A 15,810-nucleotide genomic window follows, 5' to 3' on the forward strand; every position below is an offset into this window, starting at 1 on the left:
GTCAGATCTCCACAACTACTAACTATGTTATCATAAGCTTGAGCTTGAGAAATACAGTGAGAGTTTTGTTCATTCCCAGTTGTTTTCTTTTAAGTAGTCTCTATGCCTTTCTGAACCTGTTTCTCTCTCAAATTACATACTCCTCACTTTACCAACCCCTCCATCCACCGTGGCCTCTTGATCCTCAAATCATCACTGGACTTCATGCTGGGTACACATGCAGCCCTTAGGAAGTACTTGCTTTAGGAGACACAGGGTGAACTGGTGGGCCAGCAGGACGATTTGTGCCTCACCTAGATGCCCCTCTCTTTTACGCTCACTTTTAAAGACCCAACCATTTGTGGAACTGCTCACTGGAGCTATGCTAGGCTGTAACTCACACATATGCAGTAAACAAATGGGCCATGTGGTAGGCTGTGTGACAGTTCCCAGAGTGCATACACATAGTAGGTATTCAGTAAGTATTTGCCAAGGGACTACTTGCCTTATTCCTAGTAGAGCAGTTGTTCAACTGTCTTTAGGTAAATTCTCGTGGATTTTCACTACATTAACACATTCGTAAAATCCCAAGGACCAAATCTTCGATTAAAATGACTACTGCCAGCATATGATGTGGCGATGGCTACAGTTCACTGAGATTCTTCAGTTGAGTTGAACTTCTCTACCTGTGGGGAGTGGCCTCTTGACAGGCATATGCTTTGTCCTGAAAATATTTCATGTGATTGCTGGATTTGGTCCAGCCATAGAGAATGTATAAAGATATTAGATTAAATTAGACCATATAGTCTTCCTCCCTTCCTTCCTTCTTCCCTGGTAGGAATTGTTTTATATTTGTGACCCGGTATAAACCTATGTGTTTTCATAACTCCAGCAAAAGTTACATGAAAAGTACTTAGTCCACTACATTAGATGCACTCTCATATTTTCTATTCCAGTCTCTTCTATTTTATGAAACATTATTGGTGTTGTGATCCACTAAATGTATTTCATGACCCACTAATGAGTCCCAATGCCATGGTTTGAAAAACACTAATCTAGTCGGTGAACTTTTTAATTTGCTGGGGGAACCAAAAGGATGAAGGGGCAATAGCTATCCAGGTGTCATTAAGATCCTGCATATTCTGAGCAACTTCCTAGGGGGTGTATCAGTAATGACTCTCTGGTTCCATGAAACTGACTTAAAGACACACACACACACACACACACACACACACACACGCACGGTATTAGGATCCAAGTAATAAATACATTAAATACATATAGTTAGACTTTAGGAAGAACCCTATCCCAGCATCTCATAGAGTGTTCTTTTTTTTGTCTCTTGTCTCTGCTTCTCTCTTCTATCTAGAAGACTAGTTTAAGATATCCAAGACTAATTGCTCCTAGTCTCATGTTATGGTCTCATAAACCAATCCCAAAGTCTGGGAAAAGAATTTCTTTGATGCAGCTTGGTTTGTGGGTAAAGCCTGATCTACTCAGCTGTTAACAAGAGGCAGGATCTCATAGTACAGACATAGGTGTCGAGGTCTGCACCTAAAAATCTGTGAATCTGAGGTTAAGGAGCAGTTGACAGAGGCAGGGGGAATATTTATAATTTGGGAGGAAAGCTCCCAATGTGGCCACAAGAGGAGCCATGTTTATTTGAGCTGGATGAGATCCCTGAGTTCTTGTTGCCTTAGCATTTTCACGGGATGATCACATTTGTCAAACAAATCACAGATGACTGTGTTTGACAGCTCCAATATTGCTTTGAGGATAAATGGTGAAAATAACAGCATAATAATATAAAATGAAGACTTTATTTACTTAATTGCCTAGAGATTAATTAAATGAATGAAATCTGTTTCACCATATTATGGAGCTCTTTTAAACATTTCTCCTAAACATACTGCTGGGGTTATTGCTCCCATGCATGTATTTATTCACCTACTTATCAGATATTTAAGAAATGCAGAGAGGCACAGTGCTAGGCACTAGAAGAAAATGTAATGTAATCAGATCTAGAGCCCATCTTTAAAAAGAATGAAATCAAGATGGAGATAAAACTCACATGCACAAATAGCTGAAGGTGGAGTGAGACAGACTATGCTTGAATCCAGGCTCTATTACTTTCTCACCCTGTGTCGATAGTTACACAACTAGATATTTTAAAGTCTCCATTTTCTCATCTAAAAAAAAAGATTATAGTAGTGATCTCAAAGTTTGTTTAAAGATTGAGATATTTGAATTTATAGTGAAATTCTTGTTACATTAAAAGTGTTCAATAAATATTAGTTGCACTTAAGATATTTTGAACAATATTATATTAAGTGTTACACAGTACAAACTGTTAACATGTGCCTTTTTCTTCCAAATATTTTGCACTCATTTAACCAATTAGCTCTCATAAAAACAATGACAAGGGTGCCATTATTACCTCCCCATTGCACCGTGAAAAAACTGTGGGGACTAGAGAAATTAAGCAAATTGCCTAGAATCCCACAGTGAGTGAGTGATGGAGCCAAGACTCTAACCCAAGGTCTGCCTCTGGAATTTATGCTCCTAGTTGCATTGGTGATCTGTGGAAAAGAGCACCTGTTACGTCTGAGATTGTATCTTGGACTCTAATAAGTGATTCTCAGATATGACTTCACATTTTTATCACTCGAAAGTATCTAAAAGCTATTAATTCCTGTACTTGACTCCAGCTTAGTGATTCTCAAAGTATGAATCCTGACCACCATTATCATGTCATCTTATGTTTTTCTTTTCTTGTTTTCTTTTTCTGAGACAGAGTCTCACTCTGTTAACCAGGCTGGAGTACAGTGATGCAATCTCGGCTCATCACAACCTCCGCCTCCTAGGTTCAAGAAATTCTCCTGCCCCAACCTCCTGAGTAGCTGGGACTACAAGTGCATACCACCATGCCCAGCTAAGTTTTGTATTTTTAGTAGAGATGGGGTTTCACCATGTTGGTCAGTCTGGTCTCGAACTCCTGACCTCATGATCTGCCTGCCTTGTTCTCCCAAAGTGCTGGAATTACAGGTGTGAGTCATTGTACCTGGCAATCTATGTATTTCTTAAGAATACAAATTCTTGGCCAGGTATGGTGGCTCATACCTGTAATCCCAGCACTTTGGGAGGTCAAGGTGGGCAGATCACGAGGTCAGGAGATCGAGACCATCCTGGCCAACATGGTGAAACTCCATTTCTACTAAAATACAAAAAAATTAGCCAGCTGTGGTAGCTCACACCTGCAGTTCCAGCTACTCAGGAGGCTAAGGCAGGGGAATCACTTGAACTCAGGAGGTAGAGGTTGAGTTGAGCGGAATTTGCGCGACTGCACTCCAGCCTGGTGACAGAGCAAGTTTCTGTCTTGAAAAAAAAAAAAAAGGAACACAAACTCGTGCGTTCCACCCAGACCTCCAGAAGCAGGAACTCTGAGGGTGAGCCCAGCATGGGTGTTCTAACAAGCCCACCAAAAGATTCTGATGTTAGCTGCTACAATCAGAATCATAATGAGAAGAATATTACTCCAGACCAATTACATCAGAATTTCTGGAAGTACAGCCTATGCATTGGTATTTAATATTTTTGGAAAGTTCCCCAAGTGATTCTAATATTCAGCCAGGGTCAGGAGCTTCCATGGAAATTAAATATTGAGCTGGTCATAAGCAGGGAATATGTAGAGTAGACTAGCGAGTATTTCAGGTGGAAAGGCAGCCTGAACAAACACATAAAGGTAGAGAAAGTTTGTGATGTGAATTGGGATAATATATTGAAATATGGCAGGGTGACGTTAGTCAATAGTAATGTATTGTATATATATTTTTTAATTGGTCTCAATGTGCTTTCATTTTTTTAAACTTTTGTGTTTGGTTCAGGGGTACACATCCAGGGTTGTTATATAGATAAACTCATGTCATGGGGGTTTGATGTACAGATTATTTCATCACTCAGGTACTAAGCCTAGTACCCTATAGTTATTTTTTCTGCTCTTCTTCCTCCCACTCTCCACCCTCTGGTAGGCCCCAGTGTTTGTTGCTCCTTTTTTTGTGTCATTTAGCTCCCACTTATAAGTGAGAATATGTGGCATTTGGTTTTCTGTTCTTGCATTAGTTTGCTAAGAAGAATGGCCTCTAGCTCCATCTACGGTCTTGCGAAGAACATGATCTTGTTATTTTTTATAGCTGCATAGTATACCCTGGTGTATATGTACAAAATTTTCTTTCTTTAGTCTTCCATTGATAGGCATTTAGGTTGATTCCATGGCTTTGCTATTGTGAATAGTGCTGCAGTGAACATTCACATACTTGTGTCTTTATGATAGATTTATATTCCTTTGAGTATATACCAAATAGTGGGATGATGGGGTCAAAAGTAGTTCTGCTTGTAGCTCTTCGAGGAATCACCACACTACTTTCCACAACAGTTGAACTAATTTACACTCCTACCAACAGTGTACAGGTATTCCCTTTTCACCTCAACTTCACCAGCATTTGTTATTCTTTGACTTTTTAATAATCACCATTCTGACTGGCATGAGATGGTATCTCATTGTGGTTTTGACTTGTGTTTCTCTAATGACCAATGATGTCGAGCTTTTTTTCATATGCCTGTTGGCCACCTGTATATCTTCTTTTGTTCAGGTCTTTTGCCCACTTTTTAATGGGTTGTTTGGGTTTTTTTTCTTGTAAGTTTAAGTTCCTTATAGATGCTGGATTTTTGTCAGATGCAGTATGAAAATATTTTCTCCCATTCTGTAGGTTGTCTGTTTATTCTACTGATAGTATTTTTTGCTATGTGGGAGCTCTTTCGTTTAATTTGATTCCATTTGTCATTTTTTGCTTTTGTTGCAATTGCTTTTGGCATCTTCATCATGGAATCTTTTCTAGTTCCTATGTCCAGAATAATATTTCCTAGATTGTCTTCCAGGATTTTTGTTAATAGTTTTGGGTTTAACATTTAAGCTTTTAATTCATCTTGAATTGATTTTTGTATATGATATAAGGAAGGGGTCTAGTTTCAATCTTCTGCATTTGGCTAGCCAGTTTTCCCAGCACCAAAACAGCATGGTACTTGTACAAAAACAGATATGGACCAATGAAACAGAGTAGAGAGCATGGAAATGAGGCCACACACGTACAACTATCTGATCTTCAATAGAGCTGACAAAAACAAGCAATGGGAAAAGGACTCCCTATTAATAAATGATATATTGTATATTTCAAAATTATAAAGCATATTTCAAATTTATTTTTTACCACAAAAATGATAGATAAATGAGGTGATGGATATGTTAAATAACTTGATTTCATCAGTCTGCATCATAAACAGTATCAGAACTTCACATTGTACCCCATAAATGTATACAACTATGATTTGTCATTTAAAATAATATTAATAAAATTATTTTTTAATTTAAATGTCTAGCTAATCAGTGTATAAAGCATTCATACTTTGACCGTATCAGTATTTTACCCTCAGTATTTCCCTCTTGTATACCCCAATAGTCAGTATTTTTATTCCTGGGGAAGTTTTTGCCCTGGAAATAATATTCACAAAGAGAGAAAAACACACAGGATCTTGGTCCTGACATTCCCTTCCAAGACCAAGAGCTAAGTGTGTTATGAAAAGGCAGATACTGATGTTCCATATTGGATTCTAGGGACGCTGACACAAACTCTACCTGTGTCTTTGCAAAGGCTTGGTTTCTGGTCTATGGCATGAATGGGATTGAACAGGATTGTGACGTTTCTACGGTTCCTTCAGCTCTCTTGGGGACTTTTGTGGCTGGGTGAGCAGTTGCGGTTCCCAGGTAGTTCCTGTATGACCTATTTTATATGGCAGAATTTGGAGACTGTGTTTGCGCAAAGGGTTAAGTTGCTAAAAATAAGTTTGAAGCCATTCGACCTTTTCTGGCAGTTCTATTAGTAACATCTGTGAGTTTGTGGTTCTAGGAGCTAATTCCATTTCTTCCCTGGAGTTTTGACTCCGTAATTTTTTTGTTGTTGTTGTTGTTGTTGTTCCCTGTGTCCTTTCTTGGTCTTTGGTCAGAACTCAGAAGGCTCCCAATTATGGAGATTTTCAGATGATCCTTGTGCTATTATTGAGCTCATTAATTATTGTCCAATTAATGACAATACCCTCAGGACGGTGAACAATCTACAAGGTAAACCTGACCTGAGACACAGGCAGGGAAGTGAGATCTCTTTAGGTTATAAGAGGGTTTGTCTTTGATGCAAACACATGCTTATGAAGTTTATGTGACAGAATGAAAGTGTTATAACCATTCATTCAACAAATATTTACTGATGATCTACTATGTGCCAAATTCTGTAATAGAATCAATTGATACACTATCCAGTAAAAGCCTGTGAGGTCAAGCATTATGTCTAATAAGGAAGAATAAAGGTAACCGCAACCCAGTGCAAAAATTTCTACACTAGGGAGGAGACCAGATTGTTACAGGAGCCTTATCAAGAGCTGGTTCTGAGGATTTGTGGTATACAATCTGGAGAGGGAGAAGGTACCCAAACTGAACTTTGTAAAATAGCAGGTACTTTTCATATCTGGTGCCTTGAATAACACTACCATTGCTAGTTAGTCAACAAATGTAGAAGTATCAGTGGAGGAGTTGAGGGAAGAAGACAGGCAGGAAAGTATATTTGTTTATCCTGTTCTTCAAATAGAAAATAATACTGTCATAGCTAAAATGTGAAGACTGCATTCTATGTGTCAGATACTGTTCTGAGGGATTACTACTTAGCTCATTTCAGTTCTTCTAACTCTATGAAGTAGGTATTATGATCTTCCATTTTATAGATGTGGAAACTAAAAATCATTATTTGCACATATGTGATGAAGAGTTTACACAGAGGGCCTGATCCTAGTTCCCTTCTTGAAAAAGACTGGAAAAATCTACTGGAAAACATTAGTTGTTCCCCAGTCATGAATGTTAGTCTTCAGAAAATCCCTGTGGTAGAATTCATGATTGAGTAATTTTTAAATGTTCATAGGATTTTCATCGATTCATACCTGATCTTGATATCTTTATTTTGTCCCATAAAATTTTGTTTTATAGCCATTTAATTAAAAGTAGGATACAACATACTCAAAGGCATTATTGATTACTTGTTTACATTAGCAATAATAATATATGTTTCAATTTATCTTTACCATCTGATGCTTTCTAGAAACTTTCTGGGAGTTTTTTTTCCATGCAGTTTTAACAGGATGCTTGAAAATTCATCTTTGTTCTTTTGCAGACCTTAAGCACAGGGAGCTTTATGTGGCCTGTGGCTAGTTCTGCACTGAATACTGCTTGTGGCCTAAATTTGGTTCTAGAAATGTGAAGGAACTTGGATGCTTGGGAGGAAAGAGGTGCCAGGGGCAATTATTAACCTGCTTGGCGTATCTGAGCAGGCATGCCTCTCCTTCCCACCCTAATACCCATGGCAATGTCACAGCCCCTCTTACACCTGCCTCATCTCATTCTATCATCATAGACCTCAAAAAAGTCAAGCCCAAGCCCCAGGTTTTCTTTCTTTCAGCCATGTTTAATCTTTCTTAAGGTTTCTTTGCAAAAATCTTCACTCACTACCCCTCTACCATTGGCCCAACCTCCTTTTTCTATTCCCACCCTCTCCTTCTTACTAATTACATTCAATATGAGGGACTTCCAGTTCATGTAGTCTAGAACCAACATTTTTGGCAATACTGAAAATGTATACAGAATGCATTTGTATTTCCTAAATGCTGCTTGAAAGGGACTTACATGTTGGGAAGAGGGAAGCAATGAGGCACGATGGTTATGATCCTCACTCAAGGAGATGGATGGGCACAAATCCCATTCTTCTTTCCAGGTAGGAGAGGCAGCTTACAAGAGAAGTTAAGCTTATGGTGTGGGTCGAAGCCACCTGCCTGGTTTAGGTCCGAGTTTCGTTGCTTCATGGCTACATGTCTTTGGGCAAGTTGCTTAAGCTCTCAATGACTAACTAACTAAGCTCTCATGGCTACATGTCTTTGGGCAAGTTGCTTAAGCTCTCAATGATTTTTTAAGTAGAGAAAAAATCATTCCTAACTCATAGAGTTGGTGCGAGGATCAGATGAAGTCATTTACATTTTAAATATTGCTAACTCATAGTGTACTCTCAATATCAATGAATTATTATCATGTGATTTTCTCATTTTACTGAAGAGGAGAATTAGGTAAGTGATACCTTTCTTAAAAGTTTTTGAGGATTAATTAAGATAAGGCTTATAAACACCAAACACAACACCTGACACAGAAATGGTCTCAATACCCATTAGCATTTGTCATCATTATTATACACACTTTCCCCAACATTTCTACAAGTTTATCCCTTATGACTTCCACTTTTCCGTAAAGAAGAAAACTCTGAATGTTTGCATCGTGTATTTCTTTGCTTGGTGTATTCGTGTGTACTTTCCTTGCATTGAGTTTCTAGAAGAGGAGAGTTGGGACTTTAAGATTAGGGACCTGATTGCTTATACCTGATGAATGTCAGATAGTTTCCTGGTGAGTTGATATGGCTCAAAATAACAATAAGTTCATGGGCTTCTCAGCAGTTTGCACTAGGTGGGGAAATGCAGTTCCTGATTGCTGCCTTGTTACCAGGGGAGGCTCAGAGTACGAGCAGGAATCAAGGGTGTCCAGTTAAGGCACTGATTCTTAACTGGGAGTGATTCTGCCACCAATTCCCTCCAGGTGATATTTAGCAGAGCCTAGAGCAGGTGTCCCCAAACTACGGCCTGCGGGCTGCATGCGGCCCCCTGAGACCATTTATCCGGCCCCTCGCTGCAGTTCAGGAAGGGGCACCTCTTTCATTGGTGGTCAGTGAGAGGAGCACAGTATGTGGCGGCCCTCCAATGGTCTGAGGGACAGTGAACTGGCCCCCTGTGTAAAAAGTTTGGGGATGCTTGGCCTAGAGACATTTTTGGTTGCCACCACTGTGGGAGTGTTACTGCATCTGGTAGAGGCCAGGGATGCTTTTAAATATTCTGCAATATATGTGGAACAAAGAATTCCACAACAAAGAATTACCCAGCCCAACATGTCAACAGTGCCAGCATTGAGAAGCTTTAGGCTAGTGCCGTCAGCATGGCAGAGGTGGGCAGCAGCTTCTTTCTGTGGGCTGGAGGAGGGCCTCAGGCCACAGCTTAGATTATGGTGAAGCATGTTCTCCTCGTGACCAGATTTGAATGACAATTCATTCCTAACAGCTTCAGTAAGAGAAATCTTGAGGATGTCGTCTTAATTGTGATCACCTAATCACCATAGCTAAGATATCTTATGACTCTACTGGATGATGTGACATCCCAGGGCTTCAGAGGGATGGGCTGCTGTGATTGACCAGCCTGGACAAAAGCACATGGCTGGAGTCAGGTAGACAGCTCCATAAAGGATGACGGGAAGGGGTACTGAGCAGACCCAAACCACAGGTGTCCACTTTAGTGAGCCAAGATCAACTCAAGAGAACAGCTTAATAACAGTGCTAGTGCTAGAGGATTTGTGATCTACATTCTGTGTTCTCTAGAAGTGTAAAGGAGAGAGATCAGTGTGAGCTGGAGTGACCAGGGAAGGCTTCCAGGAGGACTTGATTCTTGCTTTCAACCTTGAAAGGTGTGTGAGATTTTAACTAGATGGAAGGAAGTGAGCCTTTCTGATGAGGGGAGAGTTTCTGCACATGTTTTATTGGTTTGGTTGCCTTGTTTTAAGCTCCCAAGAGGCAGGAACTTTTCTTTCTTTGTTAATAGAGCATGGTATTTATTGACCACAGTCAGGCTTTGTCAATATGGTGCCAGTTCTCTGAATGCCACTCTGCCAGTGACCATGGGGAGAGAATGGAAAAATAGCAACTGAGAAGCTTCTAATCCTGAGAGTACCAGCATGCTATAAAGAAACAGGGAGTTCCTTATAGATTCTGGATTTTAGACCTTTGTCAGATGGATAGATTGCAAAACTTTTCTCCTGTTCTGTAGGTTGCCTGTTCACTCAGATGACAGTTTCGTTTGCTATGCAGAAGCTCTTTAGCTTAATTAGGTCCCATTTGCCAATTTTTGCTCTTGTTGCAATTGGTTTTGGTGTTTTAGTCATGAAGTCTTTGTCCGTGCCTATATCCTGAATGGTATTGCCTAGGTTTTCTTCTATGGTTTTTATGGTTTTAGGTTTTATGCTTAAGTCTTTAATCCATCCTGAGTTAATTTTTGTATAAGGTATAAGGAAAGGGGTCCAGTTTCTGTTTTCTGCATATGGCTAGCCAGTTTTCCCAGCACCATTTATTAAATAGGGAATTCTTTCCCCATTGTTTGTTTTTGTCAAATTTGTCGAAGATCAGATGGTTGTAGACATGTGGTATTATTTCTGAGGCCTCTGTTCTGTCCCATTGGTCTATATATCTGTTTTGGTACCAGTAGCATGCTTTTTTAGTTACTATAGCCTTGTAGTATAGTTTGAAGTCAGGTATACTTGTGTAACAAATCTGCACATTCTGCACATGTATTCCAGAACTTAAAGTAAATTTAAAAAAATTTACAGTGGTCAAATATGTTTGGGATACATTAGGTTAATAAAATGAGACATTTCTCTTCTGAAAAAAATAAAAAAAGAAAGAAACAGGGAGGCTTTGGACCAAAAAAAGTGTCCATGTAGTCCCTAGTGGTCTAGTGGTGCCCTCAGTGCTCTGTGTGTCTGGCCTCAAGTGTTTTACATTGAGATGTTGCCATTATCACAGGTAAGTCAGGTTGTTTATTAATTCAGTAGACATATAAGTATTACCCGATATGTACTACACACATAGGTCCCAATGGTTCAAAAATAAATAAGACAGGGTCCTCCTTTAAAGTTTACATCCAAGTAGAGAAGACGTAGAAATGAATTAGCAGTTGCATACATGATGCGACTGTGCCATGCAAGGCAGTGGTCCTCAAACTTGGCCGCACATAGAAATCGCCTGCGAGCTTTAAAAACTACTGATGCCTTGGTCCCATCTGTAAAAGTTTTATTTCATTGGTCTGGCAAAGAGGACCCAGGCATCTGTATATTTCAAAGTTACCCCCAGGGCTGTCATTAGCAGCCAAGTCTGAGAACCACTGGGATAAGGATGCTTTGAGAGCAGGGGAGGGGCTCTGCGGTGATACTAGGGAAGGAAGGGCTGCTGGAGGGGTAAGGCCCAGTGAGCTTGAAAAGAGGAATGAGAGTTTGCTAAGGAAGGAGAGGGGTGGGGAGATGAGTGGATAAGGACTTCGAAGCTCTTCCTGCTGGGAAGTCAGGAAGTCTGTCTAACTTTGGCCTAGTCCCTGTGTGGCCTTAGACAGACATCCATTTCTCTGTACCTCAATTTCTCCTTCAGTTGAATATGACTAATGATGCCTGCTCTCCTTACCTTAGGGGTTTGCTATTAGGATCAAATGAGGTAAAGAAAAAGGAAACAGTAGAATGTCAATGATCATTGGGAAAAATAATCCATTAAAGTAAAGCCTCATTTTTTCAGACTCTTTGAGGAAAGAAGTATTTTACATAAATCAACTTGTAGATAACTAAATTTCAAACTTGCAAGAAGTAATAATTTTAACCAACAAAAATCGTTTTAGTTTTTCTAAAACATACCATTTGCAGCCCTAATTTCTTAACCAGGATGCCATCAACCCTGTTTCTTTTCTTCTCTGCCTTCAGCCCCTCAACACAGATGTCAGCACTGAACTATGCTGTGTCACAGTAATGCCCCCAGGGCTATTGAAAAGTGTGGGGGTTTGTGGTGTGGAAGATTGGGTTTTGAGTTCTTAGGTCTGTTTTTCATAAGTTTTCCATTTCTCAGGCTATCCAAGTATCAGCTATTGGTTCTCACCATTTTCAATTCTGCTTTCCATTTCTAACTTCCTGCTGCTTCCCTGTTGAACACTGGAAAACCAGAATACCAATCTTAGAATGGCATACAAAATCTGAGTCAATAAACTTTAAGTAAGAGCATGTCACAGAGAGTGGACTGTGTGATCTTTAGTAAATAAGTTTTTAACGTGTGTGTCAGCTCCTTTCAGGGGACTCTCTGGGCCTTACTCTGGACTGGCTCTCTAATTTAGGAGACAGCCGACTGGTCTTTATGTGTGGAAGGTCAGAGGCCCACAAGAATTATTTGTAGGAATTCTTGGGCTTTCATCGTCTAGCTATTGGCCAGAGACCTTTACAGTTTCCTACCCTGGTCACCAGGATAATTTTGTCCTTGAGAGACCAGATTTTGAATGTCTGTTGCCAAACTTTTTGTATTTTCAAGGCAGGAATAAAGAAAGATAGCTAGGATCAGACTTAGGAAGGAAGGAGTACCTGAAGCAAACAGCCCAAACTGAGGCAATACTGTCTTCCCCATGGAGTAGAACAGGGCAGGTAAAGTGAGAAAGCAGAGGAGGAGGAAGTGGTGGAAGGAGTCAAGACCTTTAAGACAGAAGAGACAGATGGAAGACATTGGGGAAGAGAACTTCTGGGAAAACGCAAGGTAGAGAAGGCCAGGAGCAAGGTGTAGACCAGCATGACTAGGCACTTTGTATTCTTCTCTATTTTTTTTTTTTTTGAATCATTGACTCATTGACCATTCAGTACTCATGTCTTGTGACCCTTACATTTGACAGTCCCTGGGAGCAGCCACACTGCGGGGAGCCACATTCTGCTGGTTCCCATATTGCAGGATGGTCCTTTTGGAGAACGTGGTTTTCTGAGTAGCAGTTGGCCCTGAGTGTGTCCCACTTTGCTGTCTGATGTCTGTGTTGTCACTGAGACTCTGTCTCTCCCTTTCTTTCCCAGGTCAGTGGCTGGATTGGATAAGGAGGCGGACCTGGTACACATGGAGGTGCGGACCACGGATGGATGTGAGTTCTGCTAATGCCAGGCTAGGCCCAGGGAGATCTGCCTGCAGGTCTCTCTCCTTCCCCAATTTGCATTTTAATGACTTGGGAAGATGAAAAGCCCTGATCTCCATTACAGCCATATCCATTCTTATTTCCCAGAGTGGGGGTGAGAAGTCCTGTCCTAAGGGAGACTTTTCATTGACTCTCAGGAATGAATTTTCTGGGGATACGAGTTAATGTGATGAATTTTGAGGCTCCCATTTGTAATTTCTTTGGCATCTTCAGAGTCATTTGATGAGGAATGTCCATAACTCATCATGGTATTTTACATTCATATGGTGAATTGCAGGGGCTGCCTGCTTCAAAGTATCAACCCTTTCTATAGGCAAACTTACCAAAAAATGTAATAGGGTTTATTCATCTATTCAAGCTATTTAGGGATGGCCTGCTATATATCAGACACGATTCTAAGCCCTAGAGAGAGAGGTGATGAGCAAGTTCTACCTTGTAGAAAAGGGACTCCTCTAGCAGTGCAATTGCAAGATTTCAAACACATGACCGGCTATATACCTTGTACAGCTGTGTCCTTCTTACACAAAATTGGACTGAAAAAGCATCATTTTGTACGAATTTAAGCATTTTATTCTTCTCAGAGTTATTTATACTTAGAGGATTCTTCTCTATCCAGGAAAATAAGAGCTTAAACAAACATATAAAATATAATTACCATATCTTATATTGAGAATAGAACCAAATAGTCTAATAGTGATGATGCAGAGGGCAGCAGAACAAGCACCTGCCTATGAGTTGGGGTCCTGGCTCTGTTACCCTCTGGCCTTGAGACCAGGAAAAACCCCTTAACCTCTCTGGGCTGTAACTTCCTCTGTGACCTGAGAATACTCATCCTTGCCCGGAGCACCACCCAGGGTTACGGGTTGATCAAACAGAGGTGAAAATCAGAGAAGCTACAAAATATATAAAGGTAAGATGATTCTGTTTTGACCTGGCTATTGGCATTGTGGTATCATTCAGTTTGTTAAGGAAAATTGCATGTGCTTTCTGCATGAGAAATCTACTGTTGGAGACTAACTACAGATGCATGCCGGAAACATGCATTTGGGGGAATATATTTTATTTTATTTGTTTTTATTTTTAAAAGAGAAGGGGCTGGGCATGGTGGCTCCCGCCTGTAATTCCTGCACTTTGGGAGACTGAGGCAGGTGGATCACGAGGTCAGGAGTTGAAGATCAGCCTGGCCAAGATGGTGAAACTACGTCTTTACTGAAAATACAAAAGTTAGCTAGGTTTGGCAGTGGGTGCTTGTAATTCCAGCCACGCAGGAGGCTGAAGCAGAGAATTGCTTGAACCCAGGAGGTGGAGGTTGCAGTGAGCCAAGATCACACCACTGTACCATAGCCTGGGTGACAGAGTGAGACTCAGTCTCAATAAAAAAAACAAAAACAAAAGCATAGAGTTATAAAGTAATCAGAACTTGTTACCTTATTTCTGCCACTTTGTTGAGTCTCCCTCCCTCCCTCTATTCCTTCCTCCTTTCCTCCTTCCCCTTCCTTCCTTCCCCTTCCTTCCCTCCCTTCCTCCTTCCTTCCCTCTTTTCCTACCTTTCTCCCTTCTTTCCTTCTTTCCCTTCCTCCCCTCCCTTCCTTCCTTCTTTCCTTCCTTCGTCCCTTTTTCTGTCCTTCCTTCCTTCCATTTAATCTCATTTGATCCTTGATAGGTGTAAATTTGTGAGACAGCCAGGGATGACCCACAATCTTTTTGATTTAATTTTTTGACTGAAGAGCTATGGGGAATTTAAGAAGATACTGTCACACAGTTAAATCACTTATCATAAGGACGGTAGAGCCTGGATTCAAAATTATATTATTCAATTCTTATGGCTGAGAAAGAAACTGGGAGAAGAATGAGCTATAGTGGTTTCAGGGAGCATACAAGGACAGGAGGACAGCAAACGGCCAGTCTCATAAAATGACCCACAGGCCCGTTTTCAGGACAGCTCTTGCATGGACTTTGCCTCCTAAGTCAACCTGTTTAGGCCATATTTGTGATCTGTCATGGACAGGGTATTTCAGAGTTGGAGGATGCTCTGAGTTCTGACCTGGTGTAGGAATCCTCTGTCCCAAAACTCTGATGGTGCGTTCTCAGGATCCACAAACTCAGGCTTAAGACATCATTTTCGCTGCTTGACAGCTCCTTTAAAAAAAAACATAGTTTCTTACATTAAGCTAAAATTTATTTTCTTAAAGTTCAAGAATTCTGTTCCAGATTCGAATGAGGCCTGTGGTGCAGGACTTTCATGAAATTTTATGAGATTACAAATGCAAAACACATAGAACAGTTTCTGGCCTATTGCCAGAATTCAATAATTGAATAAAGGCAGGCAGAAATATAACAGGGATAAATGTCATGTGCTGGACTTAGATTAAAGTATAGAATATATTAGTTCCGTTCCATCTTCTAGGTTTTTTATTTTTTTCATCATAAATCCTCCATTGGAATTCCAGAGTTTTTAAAATCAATTTTTAATAGTTTAAAGATACTCTTTCAATCTAGTAAATTGCACTAACTCAGCTTTATTTAGAAAGTGCACATGGCAAAACTGCCTTAATCTGGGCATGTTTTATTTATATATCCTAACAAAGTGCATAATGCCTTTCCTTTGTGGTACACAGTGAGTGCTGCCTCACACTCATGCATTCACACACACCCCACCCCCCCACACACAATCTCTACCATCATTTGAGCATTATCAAAAGTATAAAAATATTTTATTTACGTTTTTTTCTGACATGGTAGTTTAACTCAAATTTGCCCAGATTCACATAGCTAACTAGTGATTTTTTTTTTTTTTTAAGCTAGAACAAAAACCTCTCAATAGACTGGTGGGAAGGAAACTTCTGATAAAGGACATGTATGAAAGACCTAAAATTAACATCATCTTAATGATGAGAT

General features: G+C 40.2%; 1 protein-coding gene across 1 annotated transcript in view; it reads left to right on the forward strand.

The window, feature by feature from the left end:
- The window catches only part of SORCS3 (sortilin related VPS10 domain containing receptor 3), a 616,572-nt gene that overhangs the window by 426,344 nt on the left and 174,418 nt on the right, over positions 1–15,810 (forward strand). Inside the window, exon 6 of the mRNA XM_003922497.3 lies at positions 12,797–12,861. Within this exon, the coding sequence (XP_003922546.2) occupies positions 12,797–12,861 (65 nt within the window). The remainder of the gene's footprint in view (positions 1–12,796; positions 12,862–15,810) is intronic.

Source organism: Saimiri boliviensis, chromosome 12 (assembly GCF_048565385.1).
Source record: "Saimiri boliviensis isolate mSaiBol1 chromosome 12, mSaiBol1.pri, whole genome shotgun sequence".
NCBI classification, from domain to species: domain Eukaryota; kingdom Metazoa; phylum Chordata; class Mammalia; order Primates; family Cebidae; genus Saimiri; species Saimiri boliviensis.